At 43.9% G+C, this 14,997-nt stretch overlaps 2 protein-coding genes across 4 annotated transcripts in view; both read right to left on the bottom strand.

Annotated features, from left to right (window-relative positions):
* Positions 1–984: 984 nt before the first annotated feature.
* si:dkey-187a12.4 (uncharacterized) lies at positions 985–4,815 on the bottom strand. Its single transcript, XM_049009786.1, has 4 exons — positions 4,395–4,815; positions 3,777–3,994; positions 3,242–3,401; positions 985–1,926 (listed from the first exon to the last, which is right to left on the bottom strand). The coding sequence occupies exons 1-4, from the start codon at positions 4,690–4,692 to the stop codon at positions 1,763–1,765; spliced, it is 840 nt and encodes a 279-aa protein (XP_048865743.1). The 5' UTR covers positions 4,693–4,815; the 3' UTR covers positions 985–1,762.
* A 1,462-nt stretch (positions 4,816–6,277) lies between these two features.
* Positions 6,278–14,997, bottom strand: part of LOC125739228 (sodium/potassium/calcium exchanger 3-like) — a 31,610-nt gene continuing 22,890 nt past the window's right edge. For all 3 annotated transcript variants that reach the window (XM_049009110.1, XM_049009107.1, XM_049009108.1), the window contains exons 11-18: positions 14,816–14,946; positions 13,982–14,142; positions 13,286–13,535; positions 12,070–12,236; positions 11,432–11,546; positions 11,147–11,259; positions 10,889–10,954; positions 6,278–10,327 (exon numbers count right to left, since the gene is read on the bottom strand). In XM_049009110.1, coding sequence (XP_048865067.1) covers positions 10,178–10,327; positions 10,889–10,954; positions 11,147–11,259; positions 11,432–11,546; positions 12,070–12,236; positions 13,286–13,535; positions 13,982–14,142; positions 14,816–14,946 — 1,153 coding nt within the window. In that variant the 3' untranslated portion in view covers positions 6,278–10,177. The remainder of the gene's footprint in view (positions 10,328–10,888; positions 10,955–11,146; positions 11,260–11,431; positions 11,547–12,069; positions 12,237–13,285; positions 13,536–13,981; positions 14,143–14,815; positions 14,947–14,997) is intronic.

Below are 14,997 nucleotides of genomic sequence, written 5' to 3'. Positions count from 1 at the left end.
CCCGTCGTTTAATATGTTCTCTGTCTTTTGTCAGTGTTACCGGTACATTTCTACAAAAAGCCTATATTGACAAATCTGTCCTAATGTAATTTTTCATATAAAGAAATAAAAAACACGTGGTGTAGCCTTTAATATTACTTGGCCTAAACAGTTCGATCACTTTAGTATTGCTGGGTGATCCAAGTGCGACTTTTCGTATTGAGGACGCTGTTCCCAGCATATATGACAAAATATCAAGGCTGTGCATTCTTTTGAGGTGCTTAAATCCGCTTATATAATCCGAACACTGCAATACAAAATCGTGTCCGCTATCAAATAAACGTCGTATGTCGAAATGCGCGATCTTGTGTGTGTGAGGAGTTTGCATAATCTCCTCATGTATTCTAGTTTTCTGTAGTTACTCTGGCTTCTTTCTGCCTTACAAAGACAGGCACTTAGACTGACAGTAACTCGTCCATAGTGCATGATGAGATGTATGTGATTATGTGATAATGGACTGGCACCTGATACAGGGTGCACCCCAGCCTTCTGCTCCACACTGCCTGGAATACGCTCCAGGAACCTCACAACCTTGTCCAGGATAAGCGGTTGGCAGATGGATGGATGGAATAATCGCATTTCTGAAATGAAGTAGCCTTTTCCAAGATCTCACAATGAAAGATCTGTTCAATTCGGTTGCTTTTGCAATCAGCTAACCCTAACCCTGCACCATGAGTCTTGCTACAACGTGACATTACGCAATTCAGCTATACAGACTTCCCATGTATTCAATTGTCATTAATGGCTTTAGTTAACACACCGGGAGCTATCAAAGTATTTCACTTAATAACAATGGGGATTCAACACTAAAAATAACTGCAGATTTACTGGACAAGCATTTGGGAAACTGCTGGCTGCACCATTCATCTACAATTTAATCAAAATCCATCAAAGTACAGGAGAAACAAAGCTACTTTTTGACATTCTGTATTTGCTTTAGAACGGAATTAATCATGCTTCACAAATATGCTAAGACGTGCAGTCTGCACAAATTACCATGTCATTTTACAGTTATATAACTTATCTATACTATCAAAAAGATGACCTAATTACATGATACAATGCATTGGATTAAGGCTTCAATTACATTGTAAATGTCACATTACAGTTTTAAGTAGATTTATGCAGATGTATTAGGGATGTTCCTTCATGCGTCGCTGTAAATCATTTTGTGTTTGAATCTTTAAGCCTTTGTGAATAAGAGCTACAAGTACTTTAGAACAGTGATTCCCAATCCAGTCCCCGGGGACCTACAGCCAGTCCAAATTTTTGCACCCTCTGAGCTTCCAGGTGGATGGGAGCAAAAACATGAACTGCTGTGGGTCCCCGAGACCCGGACTGGAAAACACTGCCTTAGAATAATGAGTACTGTGGCAGGCAGCAACATGTCATCATACCAGAAGAGTGTGGGTTCAAAGCTCTGACACCTATGCTAGGTGAGACTGCCTTCTGCTACCAATACTGGGTCCATATAACACTTCTCATTGATTTCAACCAGTTAGTGCTTTTTAATGGTAATAATGGACATTCAGTACAAACAGTTGCCCCATAACGAGACTTTGGTATTGAAATTTTAGCACAGATTAATATGAGTAAGAAAAAAAAACGTTAAATAACGTTAAATGTGATTAAATTTAAAGTGACAAGTTATATTTACTTTCATAGTGACAAAATTCAAACACAAACAAAGAATTAAAATGAATGATTTCCCTCTGCAGGTGAATCACAGGGTTCCCTCAGTACAGATGAAATCCACTGCTGGTTTGTAATGTTGGCGGCGTCCACTCCCACCCTGCCTGAAGGGGGCGAACCGGAGCCATTTTTTTACAACATCTGCGAACTGGTGCTGCGTGGCGTCCTTTCCAACTGGCGTCTTCTTCAGAGCCCCTGGAAAGGCAGAGAGGAGCCTGAACGTTTGCTTACAGCCGGTACTGGAAGTATAGGTCCGTACAATTCTGCAGGTTATGCTGTCTTACCCCTGAGCGCCATGCCACCATTGTTGATTAAACTCTGAACATTTGGACAGAACAGATCATGTACTCTCCATAGTAAGAGCATGGGCTTATTAAAACATGTGCACAGAAGTCATTATCCATCCATCCATCCATCATCTGAGATCCTAGTCAGGGTTACAGGGACAAATAGTGCAATAACGTCTGTTTTTTATAAATATATCTCTTTCTCTTTCTAGTGCAGTATTTACTGTACTTATCATATTCACCCATCTATTTATTACCATCTCTACATAGCATCTCCTTCTCATACAGAACCTGCTGTGTGTGGCAACTCTGTACTGTGTAAGCCAGGGGTAAGGAACCTGATCCATGGAGAGCCGATGCAGGTTTTTGGGATGGCCTCTCAGTCAGCCAATAATAAAGCAGCGATTCTCAACTTCAGTCCTTGGAATCCACTGTTATTGGCTGATTGAGAGGTCATCCCAAAAACCCGCACCGGCTCTCCATGGATCAGGTTCCCTACCCCTGGTGCACGCTATAATAACAATTTCCTCTGGGATAATACACGTTTTCTGATTCAGATGTTATAAAACCTCGTAAAATCCATCATAGCTCTGTGTCTGACGTTTGCATGCTTTTCCTCGAATGAATTCCCTCTGGGTGCTGTGGTACACACATATGCAGTTAGGCAGAGGTGGATAGTTCAGGTCCAGAAAAGTATAAATCCAGACCAAGGTTTAGTTTCAACCAGCCAGTTTAGCATAAAGAGTCACAGTCACAAAGTATTCAACTGGTTGGTTGAAACAAAACATTGGTCAGGATTTTTCCTTTTCTCTAAACTGCCCATAGTTTGTGACTGTGTGTGAGTATATGTTTCCCCTGCCTACTGCCTAGGGCCCTATACTGCCGGGGATCGGACCCAGCCACCCCACAACCCCAGCCTATCCCTGTCAAAGATAAATAGATGGATGATTAATGGATGGATTGTCTTTTTGCCTAAGCCATCTTGGTCCCCATTAGACCCACAGACACATACAGATTCGGGGGTGACAGTGAAGGGTCAGCCAACGTCTAGTGCCCCTGGAGTAATTTGAGTTAAAGGTCTTGCCCAAGGGCTCCATGGTGGCACTGGATCTGAACCAGCAACCTTCTGGTCAGGAACACCCTAACTCCAATCCTAACCCACATCGCCACACATCGCCCAAAAATGTATGCATGCACACACACAAAGACAAAAGACGTCTTACGGAAAAGTACACCCTGAAGCCTAGTGTTCCGGAAGCTTCTCTTCTCCCCACGGCCCGCCCAGTTCATCTCAGAGCCGACCCCGAAGGAGAGCACAGCCTGCATCAGACGTCGGATGGCGTCGTCTACTGTGGCCCCACCCATCCGCGACAGGTGCGATACCTAAGGATTCGAGCACACTGCTGAAATACGGCCAGAAAACCACTGTATGGGGAAAAAGTCACATCTCAGTGAATCAAGACACAAAGCAACATGCAGAACAAGAAACAAAACTATTATGTACAATCAAGAATACAAGCCGATGAGAGGGCAGAACAAAAAAAATGATTGGTTCAGATAGGTAACCAATCAGGTTGTAGAGGAGGTGGGTCCAATGAATCTGATGTTGTGGGCGCTTGGACCCACCTCCTCTATAATCCGATTGGTTATCTCTTTTGAAACATTTTTCATTTTGCCCTCTGAATAATTTGGTGCAAGTAAAACTCCCACCAGGAGAAGACACACAAGAAACAGCAAATAAATTGTAAGAACAGTTACCAGTTTTCTCTGTGCGACTGCATCCTCCAAATACCTCTCGGTCTCGTCAAGCTGTTCCATGGACCTCAGTGGAAGATCTATCTCCAAAGTCTCGTCATCATCGTCACACACGGGTCCCTGCATCCTAGCCTGCAGTTCCTTTAAAATCACCCACTGCCTTTGCTGCTCCTCTTTAATCTCAATCAAAAGCGATATGATTTTTCTTTGAGCTGCCGTCTCTAGGAAATGGAAGCGCAGAATGAATTAGTGGCCTGATAAAACTGGAATGAAAAAATATGTCCAGAAACGACAAAAATCTGCACGCATCTTTCATATTTATAACACCTTTGATCTTGTATACTCTTGTATACACTGTGTTCAACATAATAATAAGCACAGACGATAGCTTTGCTTTGGTTCTGTTCTCAGGAGAGAAAAAAATGACCGTGTGGACACAATTTACTGTGAAATTAGTTAGATATAAACTTTTAATTGGCATATCACCATGCACGTGAAAGAAACGTATATCAATAAACACTGGAGTATATAAACTATATTGGACGTAATTATTAATACAGCGCGATCACGATTCAGCAATGCTGAAGTTAACAATATTCATTCCAAGCGGTGTACGTTTACCTGAGGATGCCGCTATTTGCGATAACTTTCCCTCGGAGCCCCCGCTGCTGTACGCCTCCGACTGTGACTCCGCGTCAAAGTTCATGTCCGCATGTCGTGATGCGTCCTCTGCATGTCGTGATGCGTCCTCCTCAGGACGCCTCTGCGCTTCTTCTGACAGATGGTTCATATCTTCTGACACGACAGAAAGCCTATGCTGTAGTGTTTCCAGTGCCATGTCTGCCATGTGTTTGTTCACCAAACCCTCCACACGTCGCTGTATTGACCAATGGGCACCGCCTCCATTGTTTTGAGCCATTCGGTTTTTAAAAAGAGAGATTTATTAAAACAGCCTAAAAAGGCACCTTAGGAAACTGATGTAAACAGACTGGAGGAAAATAAGCGGAAGTAGCGATCAAACCATCCCCTGCTTGCGCACGATACCACGTTTCTACAACGTCACGACAACGTTACAATAACGTTGTAATTCGTATATCAACTACAATTCCCATAATTTTCTTTCTTTTTTGCCTGATTTCGGGTTGTCTGTTTTTGACAACTGGGAAAGTTAGGCAAGATCTAGCGAAAATTAAAAATATATAATGTGAATATTTCTGCTTCTTTGTTTCTTTTCGACTTTCGCCGCTATCATCTGTCTCTTCGCACGCAAATGTACTAAAGTCAATGTTCTGTTTCGGTGTATGAAATAACTGGAATAGACATATATCAAATACGGGACGACCTGTTTACATCTAAAATAATGCGCTTATTTGAGGACGAGATTTCCAGAAATTTATCTTAAAACAGTGTAATTCATAACTTTTCGATCTAAAGTGTTTGTAAATTTGGGGTGGACCTATTCTTACGGTTTCTTTGTTATATCTAACACGCTTTTAATATAAGAACCGTTAAAAAAAAAACAATATTACCATTATATAATTTACGGCTGTCATCTAGCTAAGAAGTATTTTGTAATGTTAATTGGTATTTTTTTTTAATGGCGTATAAAGGTTTATAAGCACGTATACAAATGGAGAGTATATATATATATATATATATATATATATATATATATATATATATATATACACACACTCCATTTGTATACGCATGTGTGAGTAAATGGTGTGTGAGTGTGCCCTGCGATGGGCTGGCCCCTCATCCTGGGTTGTTCCCTGCCTCGTGCCCATTGCTTCTGGGATAGGCTCCGGACCCCCCGCGACCCAATAGGATAAGCGGTTTGGAAAATGGATGGATGGATGGATATATATATACACACACATACATACATACATATATATGATAGAGAGAATATGGGGTATGGTGTCGTCATTTCTGTTGTATCTGCTATTGATTCTGTGCGCCGCACTTTAGTCATGCAGCCATTGGTTGTTTTAAAAAATTCCATGAAAATAAGCGGACTTGACCTCAGATGACTGGATTATAGAAGCTCTTGGTGATTCCAAAGTGCCGTCGGTGTCACGGAGTTTGAAGGTCAAACCCTCTGAGCGGGGTTGAGGGGACCCATTCCTTGAACGTCATTTCTTGCATGAATAATATTTACGAAGGATATTTATGTCTTAAAGTATTTTATCCCATTAAATGTAGGAACCACTGGAAGTGTGATTGGAGTGCATGCCCTGGGAATAGGATGGCGCCCCATCCCAGGTTATTCCCTGTCTATAGACTCCAGGCCCCCGTAACGCTGGATGGAAAGCACACTGCATGTTCCTCTTCAGCGTATTACCGAGAATCTAGAAGAGCATCTAGAATACAATACCTCCACCTTGTCCCTGTTTCTAGAAAGTACTTAACATCAGCTGCGAGCCCACGTGGAGCTTTGCCCGTAAGGTTTCTGTAATCGTCGCCTTCCTCACTGAGAACAAACACGGCAGGCATAAATATAATTTCATATATAATTTATTCACACATCATCTTCATCATGACATAAATCCTCAAATGTTCCAAAACTAGACACGTCTGGCAACTGTTTGCCCAAAATGAGCTCGGCTCCAGGAAAAATAACATACAAACATATACGATTTATAAGACAACTGTAAGAATATAGGGGGGGGACTGTCTGGTCCCCACATAGAAACCAAAACATACAGAGATTCAGATATGATCATTTCCACACTTTCATATCTAGTCCACGGAAGGGAAAGCTCGTGACCTCACCCAGGACAGTTACTGAAGCCCAGCCTCGAACCCACCTTACGGAAATTGTAGTTGCTATGCTACCTCATGTGACCTTGGACTCTGCCAGTGGCCTAAATCAATGCAAGTATTGATGTTAGAACCCCATGTCCAATTTACAATATAATTACCAGGCTATGGCAGTAACAGAAATACAGTATATTAATACAGTTCAATTTTACTATTAGTAACCAAATGTCTTTTCCATAACAAATCTAAACGAAATAGTGCAGAGGACCAAGAATCTAGCTCAAATTTATGTTTTTATATGTAATTAACATGTATAAATTAAAACAAATGTATATATTAAATATATTTATGCATTTGTGTACACCCTGTGAATATTACAAAAAGAAAATATATATTTTTAACACAAAATAGAACTCCTGAACTCTAGAAAAAGCAAAATCCTGAAGGTAGCTATGGTGACAAACATCAGTCATACGATGCAAAGGCACATAGACACACATACATGCGTGCACACGTGTACAGTACTACCACATGACATGGAGGACAGCCATACTTAAATGTCAAATTAAAACTGTCTTCATATAAAATATACTTATATGAATCCTGTAGTTCAGTTAATGAGTTTAGTTCTAAAAGATTTAATGCTTTCATAATATGAAACTTTTTTGATCATGAGCATTGAGGCTCTTTCTAAATACAGTTTTTAGTATTAAAAATCGGCGAATCAAAGTTGCGGTGAAACTAGATAAATAAATAAAGTCTAAATGCTTGGTCAGTTAAGCAGAGATGGGTTCGCGCATTAACTGGCGTCTGTGGAGCATCTTTCAATTTTTAACAGGTTGCTACAACGTTGTAGTAAAATTACTACCTCTTGTGGTAAAAAGAATGTACTGCACTATTATGCTATTAGGGGTGCTGCAATTTACCTTTTAATTACACAATATACACACAAAGATAGTTATAAAAACTTGTAAAAAATATTATATATTTCTTGTATATAATATCATAATTATTGCCTTAAATAAAAAGTCATTAAACCTTCATGGTTACTGAGCACGTTCCCTGCTAACAGTATTATGTCCTTTTAAATGTTAGTTTTCATGTTTGTTTCAGCATCCCCCCCCCCCCCCAAAAAAAAAAAAAAACAGAAAACAAACAAACACAAAAAACTTAAAAGGAAAACCATATCAACAGCAAAACGTAAAATTCCATCAAATTACGAAAGGGAAGCAAAACAACATCGACAAGAAGGACAGAAAAGTCAAGGAGTCTCCCGCCAAATATGGACACTTTCCAAAGGCGTCAAATCTGATTCTCTACACACAAATTTCTGTAACTGTATATTTCAAGTAACTTGGCAATGCTAGTGGCCCAAAAGGCTATTTCAGAGGTGACTGTTAACAGCCAGGGGATGGACGCCCCTTTACATAGAATCACTGCAGTGCCACTGCATACAGTTGATTTGATGATACAGGTACAATAACCGTCAAAGAACAAGCTTAAAAAACATGGAACGTTGCACGACTGGGGAACTTCTTGTTGTGCGAGATCTTCACATATCCATGTAGATATATGCACGTAGATGTTAAAACGTTAAGCTAGTTTCATTGACTGAAGCTGATATTAAAACGTTTTTAAAAACATTGGATAATGACACCTAGCACAGGGGCCACTGGGAACGGCTCTGGAGACGGCAGTAAAGCTCGTGGAAGCCGACCCAGCTGTACATGCGGCAGCCTTTTCAGAAGAGGCTACGAAGGAAAAGTGCGTATAAAACTGCGGATCATGTTTCTTCCATTTGTGTTTCTGACAACGAGCGGAGTCCATGCATGGGTGTGCGCTGAAGTCCGGTGCTTTGGGGAAAAAACCTATCCGGACCTGGGGCATCCTGAACACTGGGGCATCCTGAACACCAAACAACTTTTGGTCAGGCTGATCGAGACAGATGAACGCCAAAGCAAACTGGCATCCATCCATCCATCCATCTATTTTCTGAAACCACTGAATCCCAACGGTGGGGGGGGGGGGGGGACCGGAGCCTATCCCGGGAACAAAGGACACAGGCAGGAACCAACCCTGGGCAGGTGCCAACACACCGCAGACCACACACACGCATTACTAAAGTGTGAATCAGCTAACAAAAATAAGATATTGTAAGATATTGATTTATGTTTCCTACAATACTTTTAAAAGCTAGAATCAACCAATGGCATCCGTGATATGCTCCAGGCCCCCAATGACCCTGAATAGGATAACCGGTTACAGAAAATGGATGGATGGATGCAACCTAATGCATTGGCCTGAAGATCTTTATTGTGCTAACTATAGCACTTTGCTAAACCGGAAGATCCACAGAGCCTGGAATCAGAGACAATACCTCTATATGCCTTCACACGGAGAGGTGCTTCAAGAAAGGATCAGTCAACTGCAATGGACCAGGAATGGAATCCTGCCAATCAGCCAGCAGGGGTCAGTGTACACAAAACCAGTATCACAAGGCTGAGCTGAACATGGAACAGATATATGAAGGCCAATGGCACCACTTTAAAGCTCATGGACGTTGTATTTACCCAAATATGTTCTGAGGGCAGAATGAAAAATGATTGCTCCAGACAGATAACCAATCATATTGTAGAAGAGGCTGGCCTAACCAATTATGTCTTGGTCCCGCCTCCTCTAGTTGCTTGGATCCACCTTCGGTATAATCTGATTATATTATGGTTCAGGCAGATAACCAGTCATTTTTATTTCTGGCCTCAGAATGTTTTTGTGCAAGTAAAACTCTCATGAGTCACTGTCGTGCGTAAAGATGAATGTATCCAATCTTGTGCCTGTGCACATGTATATATGCTAACTGTCCCATCAACACTGATCTGTATAAAATGAGGAGGAATGCCAGTTTATTTAATGAAAGGAGACAGTTTGAAAGGGGCAGGGAGAGTAAAAAGGACCAATTAATGCTGTCAGGTTGAGCAAGAACGCAGACGAACTTCAAACAAAAGGCAAAAGCACATAAATAACCTTCAATAAATAAATAAACAGTAGTCTTTTCGGCGGCACGCGGGTGCAGACAAAAGCAGAAAAAGCCACAAATCACAGAGGTTCTCGTATCCTTGGAGAACCCGAGTGTCCTTTCTGCAGCAGGAAGATCCTTTCTGTGCAAATAGCCCGTGTCCAAATTTCCCTCCACAAATATTTACATATGCATGAGGTGATCCGTACTTTCCTATTCCAATTTTCTTTTTTCTGGCAAATTCCAGTACTGCGCAGAACGGTTAAAGCAAAAAGTTGTGACAAGTCCCTTCAGTCTATAGCTTCGAAGCCAGACAGTCAGCAGCCAGTAGAATGTATCTCACTGCAAAAGGTAGTGGTGATGAATAATCATGATTCAGTCTTACTCACTCATACAAAATTTAAAAACCTTGTTGGTTTCACATTAAAGCAGGCAGTAGTCATCAAAAATATTGATCTCTGTCCTATCGGAGTGGTTATACTCAAAGACACACCCTTGAGTGCTGAGCTGTGGTCCGTAACCAGGGACACAGAAAAGGGTTGCGAGAGAGACAAGTCACCCCCTCCCTGCTGCTGCCTATGGCCAGCAGTATAAACGTGTAAGGTGGGATGGGGGGGGGGTGGAATCACAGGTCACGACACGTGGGTTTATTGATGAAAGTGAATACATTAAACTCAATGAGGATAGAGACGCATAGGAAGACAGAGTATAGAAGCATGCAGAACAGCCCCAGCTTCCGATTCAAGGTCCATTTGTTCAAGTGCACTCCCAGGACCTGGGGGACACAGAGAGAGGCTTCAGTCAGGGGCAGAATCAGCAAGACCACACAACGCTAATCGCTGCTAACACTGCTAAAGAAAGCAGCCACCCCGCTAATGCTACTACGCACAGCACACAGTTTGGTAAAACTCCTCCAGACAAGAGAGCGCTAACGGAGATGATATCTGGGGCAGACAAGGTAGTGAAGATTGCAGAGTGTATGGAAGGTAGCTCAATGCCAACATTACTACTGACAGTTAGTGCTGTGAACGCTAACGACATTGAGCTAATGCAACTGAGCTACAAGCAACAGCTCTGAAAATGTAAGCATTGCTAAGAATGCTAAAATTCATAATGCTTCACGTTACTGCAGACAAGCACAGGACACCAGGGCATCTTGACCCCCCCCTTGGGCTCAGACATAGCCGGGAGAAGGGGAAAGCGAACATTTCTATCTGAAGGTAGTGAAGCATATGGTGGACTGAAGCTTGACCTAGGTTGAAAGTTTAGTCTGTAGGTTGCCTGTTCAAGGACTCCCCACGCAACAGGTTTTAGAGTGGAATTTGGCCAAACTTACTGTGAGGAACACTGACGCCAGCAGAAGTCCCACAGAGTAGATAAGTCCCTTGCTGTTTATACGAATCTGAAAAGAAAAAAAGAGGAATGCTGATTTTCTCATACTTACATGATATTTACATATCACATGTACAAACATTAGGAGTTCATTGGTCGATTGAGAGTCGGGGAGGCGGGACTATTTGGTCCTGTGATGAGTTACTGAATGGAGATTTCCAGTGTTGTTTTTGCTGTCTGGTTGGAAGGTGGGAGCACTCACGTAGGAGTTGTAGTCGACAGCCAGCGTCTGCAGCGCCCAAGGCAAGCCCAGCCCCACGAGGATGTCGAAGACGTTACTGCCGATGGAATTGGAGACGGCCATATCTCCTAGGCCTGCCAGGATGGACAAGGAGGTGGTGAGCTCTAGGCGTCCCAAAGGTACCTAAACAAGCCGCCTTCACTTCCTGCTCTCTCGGTTCCCAGCCATCCATGATGTTCATTCCCAGAGACCAGAAGACTGCCTCGCCCGTCCCTACAAACCCCCCGTTCCAGGCTGCCATGGTACCTTGTCGCGCCACAATGAGGCTGGACATGCAATCGGGCACGCTGGTGCCAGCCGCCAGGAAGGTGATACCCATGATGACATCAGGGATCCACAGTGTAAATCCAATCACAGTTACCTGGGATGACAGAAGAGCACATGAGGAACCCCTCCGAAGGCAGGATCAGCTATATGGGCATAGACATGCCATGGGTTTGGAAACCTACTAAATCACTAGGGGGGCAATCAGCCACACATGCAAACACACGCACACACACATTTGTATCCACGTCTTTGTGGGGACCGTCTATTCTTTTCTTCTAACAGAGTAACCCTAACACTCTAACCCCCACCCAGCCATAACCATAAGTAACCAAACAAAATACGAGACTTTTGGAATTTTTCATTTTTTGATTGTGGTTACAGATTTTTATACATTCGAGTTTCCCTTATGAGGACCGAAAAAGTGGTCCCCGCAACGTCAAAATAACAGGTTTGTATCACATTGTGGGGACATATACTCCTCCACCCCGCACAGACAGACAGATCGACAGAGAGACAGCCAGATATCATTGAATGTAGGCCAAATTTAAGGTAACATGTCATGTTACCTCACAAACTAGGTGAAGGAATGTTAAAGGGTGCCGACGGTGCCCCCTTACCATCCACACCATGACGTAGGAGAAGGCGGCGATCCACAGCGTGGAGATGAAGAACGTGGCCAGGAAATAACGCTCCCAGCGCGGTTCGGCGCAGTTGGGAACGGTGAAGTACAGCAGCAGGCTGACAGGCCATGCCAAGGCCCACTTCAGCCTGGGGCAGGGCCCCTCTGCGCAGGGCGAGACAGAGGGCACTGTTAGGGGCACCTGTAGGTGCCCAGAAAGGCTAGAACACACCAACACCTGCACGGCAGAGTAGGTTATCTGAAATACACACACACACACACACACACACACACAATTGTCTTTATTTCTCTTTGTTCATTGAGTTATTTACTTTATATATGCAGCTGTACATCAGATACTTTAGTGCAGGGGTACTCAAATATTTTTCAACACAGTTCAAACTCCATCAGTCACACGTCCGGAGAGGATTTCGCCGACCAACTTCCACTGCTTTAGTGTGTATATAAAGCACAGACAACACACTTCCAGATATAAACACACATACCAGTACACTCTTATTCATAAAAAGTAAAACGGCATCACACATAACTATATAAATATATAAACATACTCGGATATATAGTTATACACCCTGACTAATCAGCGATGGGGGGGGGGGGCACACGTCTTTCACCAGGGGGAATCCCCAAGTCCGTCTGGTCTCCAAACTGTTTTGTCACGAAAACACACATGAGAAGTGTCATGTGGAAACATCTGTCCGCCGTTTCTCTTTCTTGGTACCGGTCATCAGAAGATCAAAAACGCATCGGTACTCTTGCCAAAGTTCAGCCAAACTTTCTTCCATTTCTTACACCCAAACAGACCGGCAAACTTTTGCTGCAATACGACGTTGATGTTGTACAGTATAGCAATCTGATGACTTTGATAGTTGTGTAGTATGAACATATGAGCATATGACTCCTCCGCCACATTTCCCCTCACCCTCTGTGTCTTGCTCTCTCATTGGCTGTAGCTTGTCGCCACACTCATTGCCAATTGCGACACTTTTCACACTACAGGATTTGGAGTTGTTGACAAGTGCAGATATTTAGCCTGCTAGATATCTGACTGTCTGTGATGCACTGGTGACTCTGTTCCCACATAGCAATCAAATAGGGGGGTTTGTGCCAATTTCCAAAAATTCTAAAATTGTATGGTGTGAACTCAGCATTTGTTGGTACAACATTTTGAAAATCACGACAAAGAAAGGTACCTGGAACGTGAAAAGGAACAAAGGGTCCTTCATTCTCCTCCTCTTCCTCCTCGTTTTCATTGTCCTCGTTCTCGGTGTCAGTGCCGGGCTCCATGCATTCCCCATCCTCCATGGCGTGGCAGCCATGTTGGCCTTTGACACCCCTCTCTGCCCCACTCAGCCTGTCGTCTAAGTTCCGCCTCCCGGGGACCTTGCCCACCACATCAGAGTCGCCGTTACTGAAGGACTTGCCACTGATCAGTCTCTGCCTCTGCGGGACGCACAGACAGACAGACACAGATCAGATATCTACATCTTTTCTATGGCATAATCGTAAAAACAGTGCCCATGATAAAAAGGTTGCCAATTCAAATCCCACGTTTAACAGGATGTACTTTTTCATATGACATCTTTGATTTATGCGTGCATGCATACATTTCTGGATTATGTGTGGGTCTGTGGAGTAAAATCGGGGTTCAGGCTGCCTGGTTGACAACGTGATGCCACCACTTAACCCCGAACGTTGCATGGGCACTAAACCTGCTCTCCCATCCTCTCTGTTTTGGAGAAAAGGCATCTGCTACATAACAAAAAGTAAGATATGGTCATTATCACTGTTGTGAGACTGAATTCACCATAGCCTACAGTGACCAATAGCAGGAGGCCGTGGGTGTGGCTATTAGGAACTGTGTGCATTCTGATTGGGCAAGCCCTTACCTCCATGATGAGCATGCGGGAAGCCATGGTGAGGCGCGTGCGAGGGGAGAAATGGCTGGTGATCATGATGCGCATGCCGGCCTCGGAGAAGGTCAGCTGGTGGGGGTAGGCTGAAAGCAGCTCGTCCACCATCAGCACAGACTGCTTACCACGGAAACTGGCTAAAAAAAAAAACCACAGTGGGCAAGACACAGGAGTAAGTCACAACTGACTAATGTGGCGGGCAAACCAAACATCACAGAGCAGGCAGGCGGGATATGCAAGAACCGTAAGGAGCTAGCAACAGCAACTAGCATGAAAATCAAAGCTAGTGGAGGGCAAACAGGTTTGGCAGGTTGCGTGGATAATTTGGTAGGAAACCATGAGAGCCAAGCAGTGAGTCAGTGAAGCAGTGACCCCCCCCCCCCCCCCCCCCCCCCGTCAAATGCCATCCACCAAGAACACAGTCTTTTAATTTATTTTATGTATCAATAAAGGTGTTCATCCTAAAACAAATAAGCCCGGTCCCTCCCAGGGGTGTTGTTGTGGACAGTCTGCTACACCCCCACCCCCGACTGCCTGCCACTGCCAGCTTTAACAATTGCCACTGGCCCCCCCTTTGGTCCACCTGTCAGATTTAATCCAGGCCGTGCAATTGATTGAGCCCCCCCGCCATCCCACAGGAATTTTTCTCTCTGCACCCCCCCCAAGAAATGTATCAGGAGTGGTGGACCTTGGCTTTGTATTGCTGATGGAATTTGACCGCTGGGGGAAAAATAGTTGGGGACCCCGGGTCCGTTTGCCATCTTCTTTTAGCTAAAGGAGCATCAGCGCAAACAGGCATAAGAGCCTCACCTTTCTTCAGCAGCACCACTGTGGCGTCGCAGTTACCGTCGTCGGCGTCCATGTTGGCGCCCGTCCCGTTGGCCAGGCTCGCCGAGTCCTTATTCCTCTGCTCCAAGTAGCGCAGCATTGGCGAGTTGAACCTTCATCCAGGATGAGAGACGGAGGAGCTCAGCCACGCTCGCCGCCCCCCC

This window comes from Brienomyrus brachyistius, chromosome 3 (assembly GCF_023856365.1).
Source record: "Brienomyrus brachyistius isolate T26 chromosome 3, BBRACH_0.4, whole genome shotgun sequence".
Classification (NCBI taxonomy): domain Eukaryota; kingdom Metazoa; phylum Chordata; class Actinopteri; order Osteoglossiformes; family Mormyridae; genus Brienomyrus; species Brienomyrus brachyistius.
This window is presented reverse-complemented; position numbering and strand designations above follow the sequence as displayed.

Excerpts from the sequence above, each read along its gene's own strand:
- si:dkey-187a12.4 (XM_049009786.1), bottom strand. The coding sequence starts at position 4,692 with ATGGCTCAAAACAATGGAGGCGGTGCCCATTGGTCAATACAGCGACGT. Across the intron at positions 3,995-4,394 it reads GCAAATAGCGGCATCCTCAG|AGACGGCAGCTCAAAGAAAA; the intron begins GTAAACGTACAC and ends TCCATTTCCTAG. Across the intron at positions 1,927-3,241 it reads GCTTCAGGGTGTACTTTTCC|GGGCTCTGAAGAAGACGCCA; the intron begins GTAAGACGTCTT and ends CTGCCTTTCCAG.